The 18420-nt window shown below is 37.6% G+C and overlaps 2 protein-coding genes across 15 annotated transcripts in view; both read right to left on the minus strand.

The window, feature by feature from the left end:
* Positions 1 to 852: 852 nt before the first annotated feature.
* Positions 853 to 10011, minus strand: LOC106151492 (uncharacterized). 7 transcript variants are annotated; one of them, XM_087018383.1, is made up of 9 exons: positions 9665 to 10011; positions 8448 to 8619; positions 7872 to 7970; positions 7272 to 7370; positions 6684 to 6834; positions 6136 to 6266; positions 5508 to 5710; positions 4789 to 4963; positions 853 to 4581 (listed from the first exon to the last, which is right to left on the minus strand). In XM_087018383.1, exons 2-9 carry the CDS (start codon positions 8566 to 8568, stop codon positions 4358 to 4360), a joined length of 1203 nt encoding a protein of 400 aa, XP_086874509.1. In that variant the 5' UTR covers positions 8569 to 8619; positions 9665 to 10011; the 3' UTR covers positions 853 to 4357. The 7 variants fall into 7 exon arrangements, with proteins under 7 accessions (XP_086874509.1, XP_086874505.1, XP_086874508.1 ...); XM_087018379.1 differs by having other exon boundaries at positions 8448 to 8622; positions 9665 to 10010; XM_087018382.1 differs by lacking the exon at positions 9665 to 10011 and adding an exon at positions 9360 to 9652.
* Positions 10012 to 11487: 1476 nt separating this feature from the next.
* LOC106151449 (uncharacterized) overlaps positions 11488 to 18420 on the minus strand; it is a 49196-nt gene continuing 42263 nt past the window's right edge. For 7 of the 8 annotated variants that reach the window (XM_087017474.1, XM_087017473.1, XM_087017476.1 and 4 more), the window contains one exon: positions 11488 to 18240. In XM_087017474.1, coding sequence (XP_086873600.1) covers positions 12977 to 18240 — 5264 coding nt within the window. In that variant the 3' untranslated portion in view covers positions 11488 to 12976. The remainder of the gene's footprint in view (positions 18241 to 18420) is intronic. The other variant, XM_087017477.1, reaches the window with a different exon arrangement.

Consider the following 18420-nt stretch of genomic DNA (forward strand, 5'->3'; position numbering starts at 1 on the left):
ATACAAACATTCGGAAGCTCTTCAATGAGGTCACAGTTCAACTCTTAAAATTTAACAATAGATACAGAAACAGAACCGAGCAGAAACAAACAATTTTTAATTCCAATTTAACAACATAGTTGTAATGGCTAACCATGTTTTCAAAAACACACAAAACACCATACCAGTAATCCAAAGAAATATTTGCTCAACACAGCCCCAACTTCATTGTGGCGCACATGTTTACTGTTACGTAAGTTGTATCACAATGCGTCCTCATTAATCTGTGATAAAGATGTCACCTTGCCTACTAGTAGTACATTTTCATTTATTGCTGCATATTGTCGCATGTTACGAGGTCTTTTAACAATATTTAGAAACGATTACTGAATTGCATACAACATTACCATGGTTATACAGAGGCAAATCTCTTTCTGCAGAACAATAGTTGAAAGTTTACATCTTTTCTATATCTATATAAGCGTGAACATAATCCAACCCATGATCCTGTGGGGCTGATGCCACAGCTTTTTCGTACTTCATAAAGAGCTTATCCACAATGGCGGCCTTTTCCTCCTCTGAGCGAGAGCTATCCAGACCTGAGAGGAAGGTGGAGTTGCTCCAGGCGCAGATGGGATTTTTAATAATATAGAATTTTTAACTTAAAAACAATTTTCGTGGTCACATTAGAATGTCAGACATATTCACAATGCATGTAGGATTATCCGACGACCTTACACATCGAGTGTACATATCATCTTCGGTTTTAAATTATCAAAATTTGTTAAAATAATTTTCATTTCTTCGCGTTCTTATTTGTCACCTGATCGCTCTATCTCGCACAAACATATGTAGTAAGAACAAACACAAAAATGGTTGTTCAAAATAAGGCCGATGAAGGCCGCATTTATTAGAACGCAGCGCTGTTTGATGAAATATCCCCACCAGAACTACATACTTAAGTTAAATAGCATTTTACGAATTTCCATATTGAATAATACCATTCACTCAACATATAAAGAAAAAAGTTGGAACAAAATGTGCAAACAAATTCTGTACCCATTTCATTTTGTGGAGTTCCAAAGAGGCCAAAAAGATCAATCGTAAGGGATATTAAGAATCAAAATACAGAAATCACCTACATGTCCATATAATTTGTTCACACATACCTGGTCAAAAAAGTTGTCCCTCCTACATTTCACATCATTTTTTGTTTTTTCTTCATTTTTACCTAATGACCTCCTCCATTAATGTAAAACAAATGGTTGACTAACCCTCAGGTGTACGTAGGGATACTTTGACAACTGTTCTAGAGATTGTGAATGCATGCGAGGGTAGGGAATCAAATATGGGTACCCGATCGCTTGTCATTTTGCCTCCATATTAAGCCTGGGTTATGGCCTTGCATCCCATTCTTCATAGCCCAGGCAACGACAGAGTAATTTTACATGAAGTTTGGACAATGCCGAGTGCAAAAAGCGTTGGGGTGCCTAACCAGACAATTGCATTTGAAGCTGCATGGATTTTACAAAAAGAAAATGTCAGACTCCTTGGTGTGCGTAGGAAAGCAGTCAGTATGGCCCTACAAAAGAATGCCTTGCAATGAAATCTTGAAGCTGAACAGATCTTCTGGTCGTCCACGAGTAACTATGGATCGAACACTGGTCAATATTGTGAGAGGAAACAGAAAATGATCGACCAGAACCACTTTTTTTGCAGCTGCATGCACGCCATTTGGTGAGGGTTTATCGGGAAATCGTCAATCCCAGACTACTGCAGCTTGGGTACACTTACAGGTATGATTAAGAAACCTAAACTGAGACCTTGACATGTCGGGGCAAGGTTGCAGTGGGCAAGGAGTCATCGAAACTTGACCATCCATCACTGGAATCATGTTCTCTTTGATGAATGAATCAAAGTTTCTGCTGTAGCCTAGGGATGGTCTGCTGAGAGTCGTAGGCGTGTTGGGGAACGTCTCTTGGAATAGTGTGTGCAGGAAAATGTCAAAATTAATTTTTTTTTCGTTTTTCTACCATGTTATAAAATCTTAACAGTTCAAAGGTGGTGGTAGATCAGTGCATTTTTTGGTAACATTACATGTTCTACGTGTAGTAGGTTGGTACTTCTGGAACAGAACCTGAATGGGGCAACTTACCATGAAATTCTCCAGAGTTTCATTCCCTTCGTAAGAGGTAACTTACAGGACAACTACAGACTACAACAACACAACGCACATGCCCATAATTCTCTTCTGGTGAGGGGTTTTGTTTAAAAAAAATGGAGCAGCCACCTTTAAGCCCAGACATAAACTCTTTTGAATTGTCTATGGGATGAATTCGGGAGCGTGCAATGCAGAGAAGAAACTGCCCACCTACTAATCTGGACAACCTCTGGCAAGGCCTCCAGGAAGATTGGGATAATATCCAAGAAAACACTCATTACTCTTGTTGGTAGCATGCAGCACTGCCTAGAGGCAGAATATTAGAATATGCGGTTTACAGGACCAAGGAATCAATGCTACTGATGATTTCTTAAAATTCTCAATGACCTCTTGAGTGTTAGAAAACATAGGAGTGAATATCAGCAGAGGTCAAAATTTTATAACATTAGCAAAGTTCGCTCTGCCCTTACATAATTAGACACCAAAAAAGTACTCTGAGAATGCTGATAGAAGAACCAACATGAAAAAAAAAACAGTGCCAAAAAATCTTAAGTCCCCAAAAGAATCAAGGCAGCGCCTGAAAATACAAAAAGGGCAGGGAAAGAAAGGTTATATCAGAACTTCAGTGGGTGGGATTAGTCTTGAAGAAAAGCACATGTGCATTCAGTTGCCCTATTTAACTTCTCTTTATTTCATACTTTATCTCAGCTCCTAGGCATCTTTCAATTATTTAGTTTCTCCCATTACATCTTTTTTCGAATTATCTATGCCCATCCACCTTTTTTCCCCAATGGGGAATATGGGGATTTCATTTTCATAGACAGTGAAGAGAAATGGCTCTATTTGCTAGAATCATCAGGCTCATTGACGTTATTAACTTTGCTCACATCATGTCTCATCACCTTAACATGAAAAAGTTTCGAAATCAATAACAAGAAAGACAGAGAGAAAATTCACTGCTGTGAAAAAATGAGATAAAAGGCCTTTATTCAAGAGGACATGTCTTTAAATCCTACAAAATAAAGCCTGGAAGTAAGAAGTCTGTCAAGAATACACAAAATGTCTGTTTGCCTTTACACTAGTTGAAAAACAGATTTAGTTGTTTGGCAGTAGAGGGTAGATGGTTGATTCTGAAATTTTTGAATGTGAGGGAAACTTGAACAGTTCAGAACTGAAAAGCAGTGAGAAAGTGAAGAATCTGCAGATAGATGCCTTGGATGAGATGTTGATGAGAAATGTACAAAGGAAAATTGTGTGAAATTTGATGAAATGCAGGAAGCAATTTTTTAAAACTATTAGAAAAAGGAGAGAGAGAGAGAGAGATAAAAAAACAGATTACACTAATTAAAAAGGCATCTGATAATGTTGGAAAAAAATATGTGATACATGAGGTAGTGAGATTGCCCCAGATAAAAAAAATGATCATAAAAAAAGAAATTGCACCTGTAAATAGAGCTCAAGAAGACAAACATATTGCTACAGATTGCTCCTTTCACAAATCTTGGTGAAAAGGAAATACAGGTAACTTCCATAGAATGTCTTTGTGAAATTCTCATAATAAGTATTAACAAGTATCAGACACCCGATGGGATTTACATGAAAGAATGATGTCATGAATGTAATATAACAGTAATAATATATACACCCAAATATTTTTTATCCTTGCACTACTGTAATACATGGAGCAATGTTGTGTGCATTGTAGGAATGTTCATCCTATCTGATGACAGCCCTGTGCGTTGACTAAGATGTTCTGTGATAAAAATCCATCACACTTTTAGGAAATAAAGAGAACATTTTGGATTCATTTTAGGGAACATATTAAATCTAACAAACGTACAGGCATCAGGCAACATCTGCAGACCTGCAACCATATTGTCAGCCTATAAAACGTTAAGATACTTACATCAAGACCCAAGCCCTTATATTGCTTGGTACTTCAATTTTTATTGAATCTTTGTTATTTGCACACACACACCCCCCCCCCCCCAAACTTAGCAAAATCCTGGATCCACCTGTGCTAAGTATACCCTGACCATGGAATTGATAGACATAAAAATATTATAGTCCCCACATGACATGACTGAGGGCCCAAATAACTTTTTCTTGGCATAACATACAACCCTTTTTGATACAGCTGACTTGGAGACAAGCCACTGTCATTTCGACTATTTTTAAAAGCCTTCCTGATAAAATCGAGCAAAAATAGTGCAAATCTTAATTTCTTTCAATGTCTATATAAGCGTGAACATAGTCCATTCCATGATCCTCTGGGACTGATGCCACAGCCCTCTCGTACTTCATAAAGAACTTATCCACAATGGCGGCCTTTTCCTCCTCTGAGCGAGAGCTATCCAGACCTGAGAGAAAGGTGGAGTTGCTCCAGGTGCGTAAGGTGGGGATATACCACTTGGCATGTTTGGCTGCTGCCTCTGGGTCATCTGAAAGAGAGAATGGGCCCATGATTTACAAATTGCTGTACTGTTCGACCGTACTGTTTCAATTATCATTCAACTTTACCTCAGTATAATACAGTAAATAAGCCATCTCTCCTTTTTATATACTCTGATCAGACATAACTAAAATTTTGCTTCAATGCACGTATACATGTTATATAAAAAAAATTATAAATAAAATTAAAAGAATACCTTTTTTCCCTTCTCTGACCCATCTTTCATTGTATGGACAACGAACAACCTTTGTCTCTATGGTAACCAGCTTCATACCAGCTTTAGACACAGTGGAATCATGATCATTGAAAGGAGCACTGTATTCTTCAATGGTTCGATAGTAGTTATTGAAATTTGTATTGTCAAATTCCTCCTGGAAGACAACAGATTGCAAGCTTTTGTACAGATAACAATTGTCTTACAAATACCACAATAATTTTACAACTTATTTTCTCACAATTCTCCAAGCTGATTCAATCATCTTCAATTTGCCAATACTACTCTGCATATGCAACTACTGTAAATGTCAATGAAATGCAATAAATAACCAAAAACAAAAAAGTTAAAACATCAATGATAACTGAAAAGATGCCATATCATACAACCTAATTTTTCTTTTGTTTTTATGCATGAATTTCTGCTCTCTCTCTCCCCTGGCCATTTACCTGTGAGATCTCTCCCTCGCTGACCATCTCCTTCCAGTATTTGTTAAAGTTATGTTCCCCTACCTGTGTGATCTCTCCCTCAGTGACCATCTGTTTCCAGTATTTGTTAAAGTTATGTTCCCCTACCTGTGTGATCTCTCCCTCAGTGACCATCTGTTTCCAGTATTTGGTAAAGTTATGTTCCCCTACCTATGTGATCTCTCCCTCTGTGACCATCTGTTTCCAGTATTTGGTAAAGTTATGTTCCCCTACCTGTGTGATTTCTCCCTCAGTGACCATCTCCTTCCAGTACTTGTTAAAGTTATGTTCCCCTACCTGTGTGATCTCTCCCTCGGTGACCATCTCCTTCCAGTACTTGTTAAAGTTATGGAACATGTGCTCCTTGATATACTTTGTGTTTCCCAAGTACTGGCCTTCTTTGTCCACACAGAAACACACAACAACCATCCTACCACCTGAACAGCAAATGACAAATGAAGTATTTATAACAATAATATTATAAATATAGAGGTGTCACTGTTTAGTTATACACATTTCAATGCATAAACGTAATCAATTAACTACAAAAAATCCTTTCACATAAACATTTTGATACTACACGTGATATACAAATAAAAGTGATAATAATGTATTAATGATCCAACTAATTTCAAATAGATTTAAAGATTTATTTCAAACAGATTTGAAGATTTAATTTGGCTTGCAGTGTCTTCGGTCATAAGAGAGGTGAAAATGTGTTTATTGCCTTGTCTGTGATCATTCAGAACTGTACAGAATACCTGCCATGAAATGTATCTCTATCCAGGAGATGGTTTCCCAAGACTAAGGCATTCTGGGTTTGTTAAGGAGCATTCCAAACATAAATTTTACCTTTGCCTACCTGATTTCAACTCCTTAGCTCTAGCCAGAAGGATGGTTTCCCAGTCTTTGGCTGCCTGGGCTTGGAACAGAGCTTTCTCCGTAGGGTCTGTGATATCAGTGTGGTGTAATGCTCCAGTGACTTTACCAGGTCTGCAAGCATTTTATATGTGTGTCTTTAATTATGTATTCAAATGTAGTTTTCTCTTTAAGGTTGTTTATCAGCTGGACTGTGCTAAAGATAGTGATTAAGTGAGCTTTAGGTATGTCCAGTAAGCCTATGAAAAAGCATATTCTGTATCTTAAATTAAGATCCCCTCTTTACTTAACATATACTCTTTATATACCTATCAAAAGAATGTAAAGCTTTTATAATTTCAAATGGCAATAAAATCATTTTAAGAAAACCGAGTTGATATGATCTATCACAGTTAATGGTGTACAAGCAGTGAATCTTCAATACTTTTTTAAAATACTAGTAATTATTGTAAATGAAGCTCAGAGGTGGAATAACCACAGACAATATTTTCAATAAAATTTTATAAAATACCTGGTTTAATACCATCATACCTGGTGGTCAGCCAGTGCATTGCAGTGAAGGACATTCCAAAGTGCAGGCTACCAGGAGGCAAACACTGAGAGTAGAAACTGGTACCACTGGCCAACACATACACATTGTCAAACTCCTGCACGTAGGATGGTGGTCCATAACTCAGCAAACCTGGGTTTGTTAAAAAAATATCATACATCTCTAAATTATCAAAGGTATCATAATAATAATAATAAAAATCCAACAATTTGTCAGTCTCAATTGTTCCATTATTGTTTTAGAATTGTTTATGTTTTTCTTTTTGCTGTACCTGTCTGTCTGCAGACATGGGGAAACAGGTCAAGACAGCTTGAAATGCCAGAGGACCTGCAAGATTTATGTGAAAATACAATACATAATAATAAATCACATATGTTACCATAGACTAAATGAACTGAAATACATTTGGATCAGCACAGACTTGGGAGCACCTGCACGTTTCTACTTCAGTATATCCAAAGTTTTCTTCATGTCTGTCTGTCTGTCATTTGAAAACTCTGTTCATCCATGCTCAAAACGTTGATACAAGTATCAAGGATGATTATTTCATAGCCTCCTCTCTCACTCACCGTGCACCCTAAAAAACAGTGACTTGAAGTCATTCACTGGCTGGTCCTCATACACCACTTGCACAGGTAAGTCTTTGCCGTGTTTTTTTCTCAGGAGCTCTGAAAGCAAACACAGTATATACATGTATTAATAAAATGTATCATCTCTCAGCAATACACTGAATTGACCAAGGGGCATGAATGTATATTAATCACGTGTTCTTTTAACAATTCCCATGCCCTCACTTCTTCATATGACTTGCTTAAGGACATTTACAGTTTCATTGCTAATTAAGCTTGGCATGCAAGAGAATCAAGATCATCATAAATAACTTATGAATAGACACTATGTTAATTTATAAATTAGAGATTTAATAGGTAAAAATAGATTCACTTATTGGAAATTTTATTGTTAAGACATCCCGTAGCGTAGTGTGTGTGGCATGGCATGGCATGGCATAGCATAGCATAGTAGTTTCGAAATGTTTTGGGGGGAAGAGCCCCCAATCCCCAGGGGTTTTTGGAGCACTGCCCACATCATAGTCCAACATGGCGTAAGTAAGTAATGGTGTCCACAATATTTTGGTTGTTTTGTGACACTCACTGCTAGCCTCTGCTTACCGATCATCTTCTTGAGAAGAAACATAGATGTTCCCCCATCTGCAGTCCCAAAGTCGGCAATAATGAATGGAGATTCTAAATCTTTCACAGGTACATTTCCTATAACAGCAATATTCAGGAATGAAAATCTACAAATCAAAATTATCCATAACCTTCAGAGTCAAGTACATATATACATAGTGCACCTTCCAGGACAGAGGTGGACCAGTGCAGTGACAGCATATATGATTTTTGATTATACATTAGAGTAATGATGCTGCGCCTGTAGAATTATTGTAAACCTTGCCCAGTTTAATAAACATTAGGAATACTATAGCTCTATATATGTTATAAAATGTATATCTTACCCTGAGCATTGAAGGCAATAGGAGTAACTGTATCATAATAATATACCTTAGGCCGCATTCAGAACAGCAGACTTACTAGTCCGCAGGTCAAATATGGCTGACCCACTTGAATACTTCCCCACGGGGTATATATTCAGTGTCTATTAGCGGATTAGATGGTAAGCTTTTTAGTAGGTTGCCATATTTGACCCATGGACTAGTTAGTCCACTGTTCTGAATGCGGCCTTACCCAGAGCATTGAGAACCATAGGAGTGGCTGCATCTATAACATTAAAACATCCAATGGTGTTGTCAGTGTAGAAGCCAGAGCCCTCCTTCCCATAGGGTATGTGACTGTGGGGCACCTGCATCTTGCCAAAGTCCCAGTAGGCAGTGCCTTCTCTTCACTCTTCACATGAAGTCTGCTACAAAAATATGGTTTCATATATATAATGGTTATATACTACAAGAAATTATTATGACTACTCCCTTCTCTTCTAAAGATTGAAATACATAGCATAGATACATATACAAAGTACAGAGAATACTCAGTACTTCCATTACTAGAAACAGGGTGTATTGCTTTTCACAGGGTCCATAACAAAACCTAGCTAGTCCGACCAATAAATGGTAAATGATTTGGTATATGGTCCTCATATTTGGTGGTGGATGCTGAAGATGACAATTCTTTTAAGGTGTGCACCTGTTTTCTTCCATAAGTTAGCAGATACATATGTAAGATAAGATAATCTTATTTCCCCAAAAAGGAGAATTTGTTGTGGACTTGTTTAATTCACAGAAACAATATAATAATAAATGAAAACAAAAATAAAACAAGGGTTCAATCATTCATCAGTACATATTTAAAGATTTTAATACTGAAAATAACCTATATCACTAGACTGAGATATAAAAACAAAGAGGTTAGCTATTTTCATTAAGACTGAGCATTGTTCAACCTAATAATTTATGGCACATATGACTTTTTGAAATGATTTTTACCGCTAATCCTATCAGGTCCACATGCTTTCTATGCATCATTGTCGGCTGTGCAGAAAAGTAAACAGGTGTGCTCACACATAACAGTGCTGACTTGCACTATTTTCGCTGGAATTAACTCATACAGAATGTTGAAGACTTGAGACATTATATTAAGGCTCACCCCACCGTCACTCTCTCGCTGGTGCCTACTAGTATGCAGCTATCGACAGGAAGTGAAGGTCAAGTGATTTGTCGTCGCAATTTTACTATTGCCCTGTCGGTGCAGAATGTACCTTCTATCTTCATCACGCAATATATTCGATGAACTGACCATAAATTAAGGGTCAAAAATATCATCGGGAGAAAATGCAGACAGGGAAAGGATGCTGAAAACTATTCCGAACACCATTAAATTCTAATGTGGCGCAACATACTCTGTGAAAACACGTGTAGGCCCTATCTATCTACCTGTACATGTAGGCCTACCTGTATATTATCGCAGCCTCTGTGTGTTGATGCAGCCTCAGCCTATATTATATAGGTCACAGTCCTTTCTTTATAGTAATACGCTTATTGCTTAGCCGCCGACTGAAATGTAGGCCTACGTAGATCGCCGACTCGACTGGGTGTCAAAGGGGACAAGAGTCCATTTATATATGGTATATTTTTACCTCCTCCAAGGAGGTTATGTTTTCACCCCTGTTTGTCTGTCTGTCTTTCTGTCATCAACATAACTCAAAAAGTTATGGACCAATTTTGATGAAATTTTCAGGAACTGTCAGAAGTGGGCCAAGGAACATATGATTAGTTTTTGGTGGTCATCCGGATCAATAATCAATCAATAATCAAAAATATCGAAAATTTAGGGGTGAAACGGCATTGGATGGAGACTGCCTTGGCGGAGGTCTGCGCTCTCTGAGTGCTTTTCTAGTTAAGATCGTTATAGGCTAACAATTTAATCATTAAAAGGTTTAAATAGATAAATAAACAAATAAATAATAGTAATAAATGGCATTTGAGGTAAGCCTAAAGGGAATCCCCGTGGACGCTCTTGAAAGTTTTGTAGCAGTTATCAAAGATTTAATTTTTATTATATTATAATGCAGAGAAAAACGACGTCAATAACTAACGTAAACATTAAACTAAAAAAAATAGATAGATAGATAGATAGATAAAATGAATAAACAGCGTTGAAATGATAGCAATACAGTAAAAAACGGTAGTCGCTCTAAAAGCTTAGCCCCTATTTTACAGCGATGCATTAAATTTGTTGAAATTCTCTACACTGATCGACAGCCTGGATGCTGCTGGATAGCCTACTCATCCAGTCTGAAGACTAGCCAGCCGCCTCATGATTAAGGTCTGTTAATCTTAGATTGAAGCTCCCGCGATATTTCCATTTTGTCGTACCTGGGTCTTCAACCTGTCGATTTTGTTCTTTGAATTTTATTGCAAAAATAGAAAAACCACCTAAGCTTCGTGATATAAATCTAAAGTACATCATGATCAAAGAATTTGCGTGAAAATAAGATAAACAAGTTTTCAAATGTCCTACCAACATTTGTAAATAGAGACACGTGCCTGTAGCCTATAAATATTACGATCGTATGTGTCTGTCCGTGTCGTCGCTGTCCGTTTTACTTTAAATTTACTTCGAGTGGCTTTGTTTGGTGACAGTGCAGATTCCTTTTGAAAATCATCATGATCGGATTATATTTACGAAAAATATTCCCATTTGCATTTATCCGCCCTGCAAGTGCCAATACATATTTTTGCATTTTACTAAAAATTTCCCAGAGTGGTTTTGAATTGTTAAAACGTAGGCCTACGTGGTTGGTTCCTTTTGCACATCACCATGACGAACATGTCTTGCAGTAGTTATTTTTTCTTCCTTTTTTGGCGAATTACGACGACGATTGTTCCATTAGTGCCAAACTTCGAAAATCAGCATAGCTGATTAATTTTCACTAAAATCGACGTTTTGTTGTTTTATGATCACTTTGTCAAATATTTTTCTTAAACACAATATGATCGGCTACGTTAGGATTTGTGGCAAGTTAAAATTGTACTACTTGTATTGGTTTAGGTTATTAGGAATAACTTTTTCTAATTTTGAGACTTTTTGAACATTTTTGCCCAAATTTACCCTTTCTTCAAGTGAAAATTGCTTTGAGAAATACAATGACTTTCACCGCCCGACTAGCCTGTTTTTTTCCACGAATTTTTTTGTCTATAAATGTACCATTTCCGACGTTTTGTTAGTATTCATCGTCCAATTATCTATCAAGCTCAAAACTCAATTACAGCAATTAACAAGGATTTTTTTAATTATTCTGGCATTTTATCATAAATAAAGTACAAGAAAATACATGTTGTACTCATTCTGCCATTGTTAAAGAGGCTACCCCTATATGTTTCGGTCTTTGCAAGATAACAAAACTCACAATATATATATCCTGTCAGAGGTGAACAAATAATAATCAAGCTTCGTCATACGGACGTCATATATCACCGGTTTAGTTCACGTGATTCAGTGAACGCGCTGTAATAAAATGATTATCTACGTAATACCTACGCAAATAACACCTAATAAGAATTACGAATTCTATCAAAACACATATTTACACTCGTGTTATCCAGTACACGGAAGCGTTAATAATTTTCATACAAAAAGAAATATATACGTGTGCCTTGTCACAGGATATTATTTTATATAAACATAAGCATGCTCAATATTTTTCTGCATAGTTCGGAATGTATTTTTCCATGGAATGTGCGTGATTTTCACAGAGCATAAACGTCAATATCCCCTCATAACCAACAACTATGATTCACTCTCTCAGTGACTGTATTAGGCCCAATATTTACGTATTAATATTATATACACACCACACCGACTATTCAACTAATGAAAGTATACACGAGCATATCATCAAGGGTTTTTAAGACTACGGCGATGACTAAGTGCAAATGGCATGTAACTTCGTTTTTTCCACCCCCGCCAAAAAGTCTACACCATTTGATTTGTACAAACAAGTTAGCCGTTTACAAAAAACGCGTCACCCTCAGCAATGACTCAAATCCTACACAGCGGTACACCCTGCAATACCATATCAAAAATCACAACGGCATATTGCTTAAAAGTTTCCAATGTGCAAAACTGACACGCTATACAACGCACTATAAATCATGGAAATATTTTTTCTAACTCAATCAAACATCGAAGCCGTAATTCATGTTACCGTAGTGATCACAAACTGCACTTAAATAATGCACAGCACTGTCCTCTACTTTAATATTGACCACAGATCACTACTGGTTCTGGCATAAATATGTTTTTGGCGGGCAGAACATTCGCTATGTACAAAGGCTAAAATGTTTGTAAAATTCCCACCTTAGTATAGGTTTTTTAGTTCATACAAACTCTTAAACTACATATCAAGGCGCGTTTCTGTTTTGCTTGATAACACAGCCAAGTAAATTGTAGGCAAACCTCATTTAGATCCTTACTGGGACATCTCTGAATTGTGTCATATTACACATAGATTAAAATCCTAATAACTGGTACAATTACCAACCGTGAATACCTGAAAAATCGCAAAATATGCCGTTATTTTAAATATACCAGTACCCATGTGATGGCAATCTCGAGGCCAATTCTTTGACATTTAGCTAGATTCTTTTGACAAACGAATACTTTCGAATCATCTTCATGTGTCAAAAATCACTCATTCAGGGCAAATGCAGTAAGTAACCAAAGCCATTTCAAAGTACGACAAAGTACTTTTCCGTACTACTTTACAATTCCTTAAAACCATCTTGCAGTCGAATATCCTTCAACAAAACCTGACAGCTAGTCATTCTGTAGAGCTCTGCCAGTGTTTCTGGATCGATGTCACGGACTGAGAGTATCTTGACTTTCGCAGAATCACGACGCAAGCTTGCGTCGCCACCTATTGTCGTTGGGCGTGCTGGCAATTTTGAGTTTACTGGTCCATATGAACTAAGTAAATCTTTTGTAGAATCTGGGACGGTATCAGAATCCATGGATTTCATTTTCAGGAGATTTTTCCTTTTACGATCGGGTGGTTGGCTTGTATCCACTGTTTCACCTCGTTTTTTCTCCGGTTTTTGCACTAGGTTTTGATGCTGAAAATTATTTGTCACATCATGTTTCTTCTGTTTATGCATTTCTGCCTGACCTACTGATTGCCTGGCACCATCTGGCACTAAACATTTCGTAATAAGTTCAATTTCTTGTGTGACTCTCTGGACTGGATCTGGTCCTTCGACAACGCGCTGCCATCCTTCCTGCTGTTGTTTATCGTTCGCCGCATCCCTAGCGGATATCACTCTTTTCTCTACCCCATAGTTTTCAAGAGGAGAGGTGGGATGTTTCACTTTACTGTCATTGCTATATCTGGCATACTTTGATGATGTCCTGTCTCTGAGAACATTTGACATATCGTTGCAAGTGTCATAATCCGCTGATCGTTTGATCAGTCCCGTGTGACGCTGAGGGTTGCCAATTCTTGAAGAAGGCATCGACCTTCGATTTTTTTCGTTTGGTTTGTGTTGAAATTCCTGTTCTGGATCGTCTCCAAAAACGTACGTCGGCGGAACAGCAGCACGTCGGCGAAGCTGCCATGTCTTCCCTTCCTGCAACAGTTCGGTTGTTGAAGAAACAGTTTCTCTTTGAATGCTAGTGCTTTTCGTCGTGGTACTTAACCTGTGATGTTGTTGTTGTTCACTGTCGGCTGTTTTTCTCTTGGGCCCTATGCTGGAAGTTAATTCATTGTCTACTGACTCAGGAAAGTTGTATTCTGTGACAAATTCTTTTGGGCCATCTTTCTCACTTAACCCCCCTGAACATAACAGCATAGCTTCTTTAAGCTCACGCTCTACATCTGGATCCTCTCCAAACTCATTGTTGACCATATCAACACCGTAGTGATCCTGCTTCACAACTAACTTCTGACTTTCAGAATACTGACACGTCAGCTGTGGTGTTGTGCAACTTAGCTTTGAATCAGCTTTACTCTTGGAATCATAGTTTGCCTTCTCCTCAGTAGCATTCATACTCAAACTTGTTGGTGGACAAGAATCATCATTAAATGAAGCAATATCACAAATGAGTTTAGGAATGCTTTCCGTGTACTGAGCAGAGTTTGGAGATTTAACGTTTAGCTTCACTTCATTCTTTATGTCATTTTCAGAGCCAAGGATCTCTCTGTTACTTCTCACATGCTGTTGGCTTGTTTTGGAATTGGCAACATTATCATCTTCTAAGAAAACGTTTCTTTCTATGAAATCCACTTTGGCTTTCAGACTAAGACATGGTTGAAATTCCCGTTTCTGTTCAGTGATGTTATCACCTTGACAAGTGCTTGTTAAATCTGAACAAGTCTGTAGAACATCACTATGAGAACTTGATTCCACACTTTGTACAGCTGTATCTTGGGATAACTGCTTAACTGCATGTGTTTCACAATTCTGGATTCCTGTATCTAAGCATTCTTGAAACTTCAAATAATTGTTAACAAAGTCTGATGGTTCTACACCACCTGAAGAGGCTGCAGATGATCCCAAAGCAATAAAATGCTCAGATTCTTCCCCCATATTCAATTCTGTAGACTCTTCAAATTTATGTGTTTCATCATAACTAGTAGGTGTCAAGTTACTATGAACAGAGCCTATATCACTAACATCTACTGTGGTTGATAGCTTTGCTGATGTTTCTGTGTCCAAAGGTCTATCTGCATCTTCAGTGAGCTTTGTTTTTGATTCTGGTTCATTAATTTCAGTACAATAGATAGCACTAGCATTTTCATAGCCACTTTGAATTCCAACAGAGCTCCTTGGTTGTCCAATGGTTGTTGACATATCCTGTGTTTCTGATTCGAAAGCATGATAGACTGATTCTTGACCTAGATCCTTGCATTCAAAATCTTTTGTAGCATTGCTGTGGTTTGCAGTTTCTGAATTTTCTTCTGGATATCTTTTTCCTCCTTGTAAAGATGCATTTTCCAATGGTTTGGACTTTTTGGCAACTGTACACTGTGATTCTGAAAATATAAGCTGTTGGTCACATTTTTCGTCTTCATATACCATTTCTGAGGGATTAGTACAGCCATTTGACATCATGTACTTTGTATCATGGTATTCTTGCAATTCATGAGACTCTTCAGATAAAATACTTTTCTGTTCATTTGTAACCTTTTGTTCTACATTTCTGCTGACACCCAAATGTCCATGAATTTCAGTAGAACATGCTGTCGGCTCAAGTGAGTAGTTGTGCTCCAAATCTTTTTCAATTTGCAGTTTACTGTCAATAACTGTATTCTTGACATGTTCTGTGACATTTGCAACTGGCATGCCATCAAAGGCCCCTTCCTCTGACCCCTTTACAATACAACTGTCTGGTGTTGTTTCTGCTTCCTGTACTTGTGTGGCATTTGCCACTGCCAGAGAAGAAACTGCTATGGATGGTACTTCTTTCAAACCAGCATCATTAACATCCATAATTGATGGCTCATTTACAGGGCTTTTTGGGTTTTTGTCAAGCATTGCCTCTTTTACCTCATGGGCTGTGATATTAGCTGCTGTTGATGTTTGGCCGGCAGTGGGTGGGGAATTCATTGCAGAACCAATGGCTGAAATTGACGCCTTATCACAAATTTCCACATCATCATTATTTGCTGTTTTGGGGATATAAATGTCAGGATCTACTTCATTTTCATCACAATACACATCTGCTGTAGAGCCTTTGCTGTCTAATGTAAGGTTATCATTGTTGGTGCTATTATCACATTCAGTTTCACTTTCCAAAAAGGTCTTGACATCACTTGCAGATCTTGGACCACCTGTTTCTGTCTTGACAGTTTTATCCGCCATTTTTTCATCTACTTTTTCTTCTTCATGTATCTGTGTTTCCTTGTCACTGGGTAATTTCGAATATGCCTGTAGTGCTGGCCTGTTCAAACTAGAAAACTTTGATATGGCATCAGTTAATCCACAAGAGTCGGATGCACATTCTCCAATCTCTTGAACACATTTTCTGTCAGTATATACAACATGACTTTCTCCTGCATGGACTCTATCTTCAGTGTCCATGGCAACATCTTCATTTGACTCTACTTCTGTGGGTACCTGCTCAACTTCAGTTAGGGCTGCCTCAGCTTCGGTATTCTTTGTGAACTTCTCTTTGTTGGGGTTTTGACTTACTGGTCTATTGGCAGGGGTCTCTGAAATGTTTGCATTTTCATAATTTTCACAGCTGATATGGCTTTCAGTTAAGATAATATCACTGTCAGGCATATTTTCACCTTTGTCATGAATTTTTTCAGTTTTAACACTTTCTGAATATCCTTTTAAGCCAGTCAAGTTTGTAATGCCTTTTGCGGTTTCTAATGCATAATCACTTTCAGTACAATACTCTTTACCATTTGGTTTTGCAGGCATTTTCTCTGAAACATCTTTGATGATAAGGAAGTCACTGTCATTTGTAACTGGACTACCTTGCCTCTGAATGTCAGACAGGTTTACGCTTTTTTCAGAGCCATCTACCACAGTGACTTTCTCTCTTTTCAACTGACCATCACAGGGAGTTGGCACATCAGTCGAATTTGATTCAGTCTCTGTTTTTCTAAATTCTCTCGTTATAATCTGGCCAATTAATTCTGCAGCTCTGAGTCTCCTTGAACTTTTGGTGTCCATCGCTTTGCATTTTTCAACTTCCCCTGAGCTTGGACCTTGCAAATGTGAGTCTTGGCTGGAACTTTCAATGTTAAACATAAAAGGCGAATCATTTTCTGTAGGAAAGCTATTCAGTTGATTGTCATTGATGTTTTTCATTAAACAACTTCTGTTTACTGTATTTGACTTTTGCTCTGTTTTTTTGATGTGTGTGCTAATATCACTGTCATTTACGTCTTGGTGCTGTTCATTGAACTTTTGAGAAGCTACATTCTCCTGTAGTGTGGGTGGGTTATTTTGAGGAACTTCAGATACAGCTAAACTGGGAACTTGTTGATGCTCATCATGGACTTCAGGTGTCAACAAATTTGATTCCACAGAATTATCTGCAAGAAGTGAAGAGGTATTACATGAATCTGAAGAGATATAGTTTTCTAAATTATCACTTTCCTGAGCTTTTTGTTGTTGTTTATCATCACTTGCAGGAAAGATATCCCAAGACATCTCAAAATATGACTCTTCCTGTAGTTTACTATCACTTTCAATTCTCTTCTTACTGCCAGTATGGTATTCATTCTGAACATTTTGTTGAGAACTTGGAGGTTCTATAGGATCTATCTCTAATGACAGTGTACTCTCAATGAAATCTTTGTTAGGCATATCACATTGTTTCTCTATTGAATGGCCTTTTGGCATGCTCTTACTGAGGTTTTTGGTTTCTGAAAGGATTTCAGTATCTCTGGAGCCTTCTTGACACACTGGTTTATTTAGACTTGCATGCTCATGATAAGCATTTGCACGAGATTCACTGGTTTTAATTTCAACATAGTCTGGTGTTTTAGGATTAACATCTTTTGTAAGAAAACCTGTAGTTTTTTGTGATACACATTGAGCTGCTTTTTCAGACAGTGTGTCCACAAACACTGAGTCTCTTGCCTCTAAATCTACATTTACACTACAACTTCCTAATCCTTGCGTTTTATCAAGCCCAGCAATACATTCATTTTTTCTTACTTCAAACTCTCTACTGTCTCTATAATCTCCTAGTTCTTGATCACCAGGCCTGCTCAGTACAGAACCTAAATTCTCGGCCCGCCCAGAGCCCACCACATGTTGGTTAACATCCACAGCACTTCCAATCCCCTCTATATCAGAACAGGATGCACTGGTCTTCTGGTTGAACTCTGGGCTGCTCGCTAAAAAATGATCAGATTTATTCTTGTCTTTGCTTTGTGATCTTGTGTCTTTTTTAACTGGGGATTCAACACTAGAATCATTGTTCTTTCTCTCTGGACTATTATCCTTATCCTCCAGAGTGTCTATCATTTTGGACAACTTGTCTAGGTTTGAATGTTTCCGATTCTTATCTGTAAAAAAAAAAGAAAAAAAAATAGGAAGTTAGGACAATCTAATAAAAATCCATTATTTTCTCTGCTCTTTTCTGCTTTAAATAAATTTGTACACTTAGTTAATTAGTACAAGAATTACCCACATATTTCCTGCTTATTTGACATCCAACATATCAAAGGATGGTATCATCTTAAAAA

This window comes from Lingula anatina, chromosome 7, assembly GCF_051362555.1.
Source record: "Lingula anatina isolate TDL-2025a chromosome 7, LinAna3.0, whole genome shotgun sequence".
Classification (NCBI taxonomy): Eukaryota; Metazoa; Brachiopoda; class Lingulata; order Lingulida; family Lingulidae; genus Lingula; species Lingula anatina.